The sequence below is a fragment of the Laccaria bicolor genome, genomic scaffold (assembly GCF_000143565.1).
Source record: "Laccaria bicolor S238N-H82 LACBIscaffold_5 genomic scaffold, whole genome shotgun sequence".
NCBI lineage: Eukaryota > Fungi > Basidiomycota > Agaricomycetes > Agaricales > Hydnangiaceae > Laccaria > Laccaria bicolor.
In genome coordinates this window covers 283,182-285,094 of record NW_001889876.1, presented here as the reverse complement: position 1 = coordinate 285,094, position 1,913 = coordinate 283,182, and the positions used below count along the sequence as shown (strand labels likewise).

Genomic DNA, 1,913 nt, shown 5'->3' with positions numbered 1-1,913 from the left:
TACATATCTCATTGTAACTAATCTAATAACAATCGACTCCTTTTATTCAGCCCACGACGAAATGAGTACAGAATGCCGCCGTGGCTGTCCTTTTCGGCGAAAACCGGTACTCACATGATGGAAAGCAACTGGCCCTAAAGTCAACGAAAGACAAAACAGCGCGCAAACAATCTCGAGCTTCTTTCCCATCTTCGTGCAGCATCCGTGTAGTTTGTAGAGTATATAGCTTTTAGAAACATTTGTGCGTGCTAGTAACCATGGAAGCGGAATACCCTGAGAGACCAACGAAACGTATGAAGCTCGAGGCAAGTCCCCCTTATTCTTGTGAGATTTCTTAGCAAGCTAATCACACAACAGAACCCAGAAGTTCTTCGATTTTTGGATCTCGAAGCTGAAGTATCAGAGGCAGAAACCGATGATGAGAATAACGGCAACGAAGGTGTGTATCATACGTTGTAACGATAGCTACTACACTTCTAATCATTTTCAAGGTGATCTTATCGACGACGATGAAGACATCGATGATTCGATCTCAGGAGATGCGCACCGCAACCTTCTCCGTGAAGCGTTGATGCCGTCCGATGACGATGTGTTTTGGGAAAGCTTTCTCGAGTGCGTCATGGCTCATCGACATATTACGGAAGAAGACATTCAAGATATCGGAAAACCGTCTTTATGGGTGGTGCTTGTCAAGGTAACGCTAATCCAATCTTTGAAGCTCATATTTATAAGGACTTTTCTACTTAGCCTGGGTATGAGGAGGGGATAGTCTGTCGAGTCCATCAGCGGCTCATGGACCCTAGGTTTCCTGCACAGTTTCGACCCCCAGCGGTCTTTGGTTGGAAGGCTCTACCTGGTAGAGTGTTTTTTGAAGGTGGTTCAGAGGAAATGATTTGACAAGTCTGTAATGGCCTACCAAACGTGATGGTCTCGAAGACTTTCCACATACCCGATCCCAACCCCTCGATTTTCAATGTTCTGGATACCTTTTGGCCACGGCCTCATTCATGGGTTCGACTGCACCGTGGGATCTACAAAGGAGATCTCGCCTACGTTCAGGAGGTTACTACTTATTCAACATTGCTCATCAACCTCCTTGTGGTACCACGCGTTGATTATGACCCACCTGCCGCCAAATTCAAAGGAAGCCGGATTATCGCATATGAGGACAGAAATAATGAGGTGGACGACGAGTTTGCAGCGACCTACAAGCCTGACCGCGAGCTATATAGAAGAGCTTCAGCACCAGGGCGGCCTCGCCAAGCCCTCTTCAATCCGACACTGGCGAAGCAACAGTATCGACGGGCCTTTCAACAACGCAACAACCTGTTTTTATTCCACGGAGTGTTGTATGATGCCGACGGATATGCCTATTTCTCAGAAGTCGACACGGATTGGTACACGGCAGAAGATGTAGTACCAACATTGAGTGAATTGGAACTTTTCAACACCTGCTCGGACATTCCTCTCAACGTCCAACAGCACACGATGGCGAGAATGTCAGCCAGGATCCTTCGGATAGGCGATGAGGTAAAAATCACACACGGAGATTCAAGGGGGCTTCTTGGAACAATTATTGATGTAACGGAAGGCGAAGCCGTCGTCTTTTTGACAATGAAGGATGTAACAACTACCTTACCTTTTTCGTCGCTTCGAAAAGATCTCAAAGTAGGGGATGAAGTCCGCATTCTTTCGGGAGACCACGAAGGTGTTACAGGTTGGGTAGTGAATCAAAATGATGACTGCGTGTGCGTCTTTGATGACAGGACCGGTACTGAGGTGAATATCTGGCTCTTCTAACATTCCGTCATCTTGTAGATAGAGGCATCCCCTGGGATTGTTCAGTTCTTCACCTCCCCCTTCATCTTTGGAACGGGGTCCTCGGACTTGAAAGCTTCCTTCACAGATGCGCA

General features: G+C 47.1%; 1 protein-coding gene across 1 annotated transcript; it reads left to right on the top strand.

The window, feature by feature from the left end:
* Positions 1-257: 257 nt before the first annotated feature.
* Positions 258-897, top strand: LACBIDRAFT_313483 (uncharacterized protein; the record flags this gene model as incomplete). The annotated part of the gene is made up of 4 exons (XM_001877625.1): positions 258-305; positions 358-439; positions 492-694; positions 748-897. The coding sequence occupies 4 exons, from the start codon at positions 258-260 to the stop codon at positions 895-897; spliced, it is 483 nt and encodes a 160-aa protein (XP_001877660.1).
* Positions 898-1,913: the final 1,016 nt, after the last annotated feature.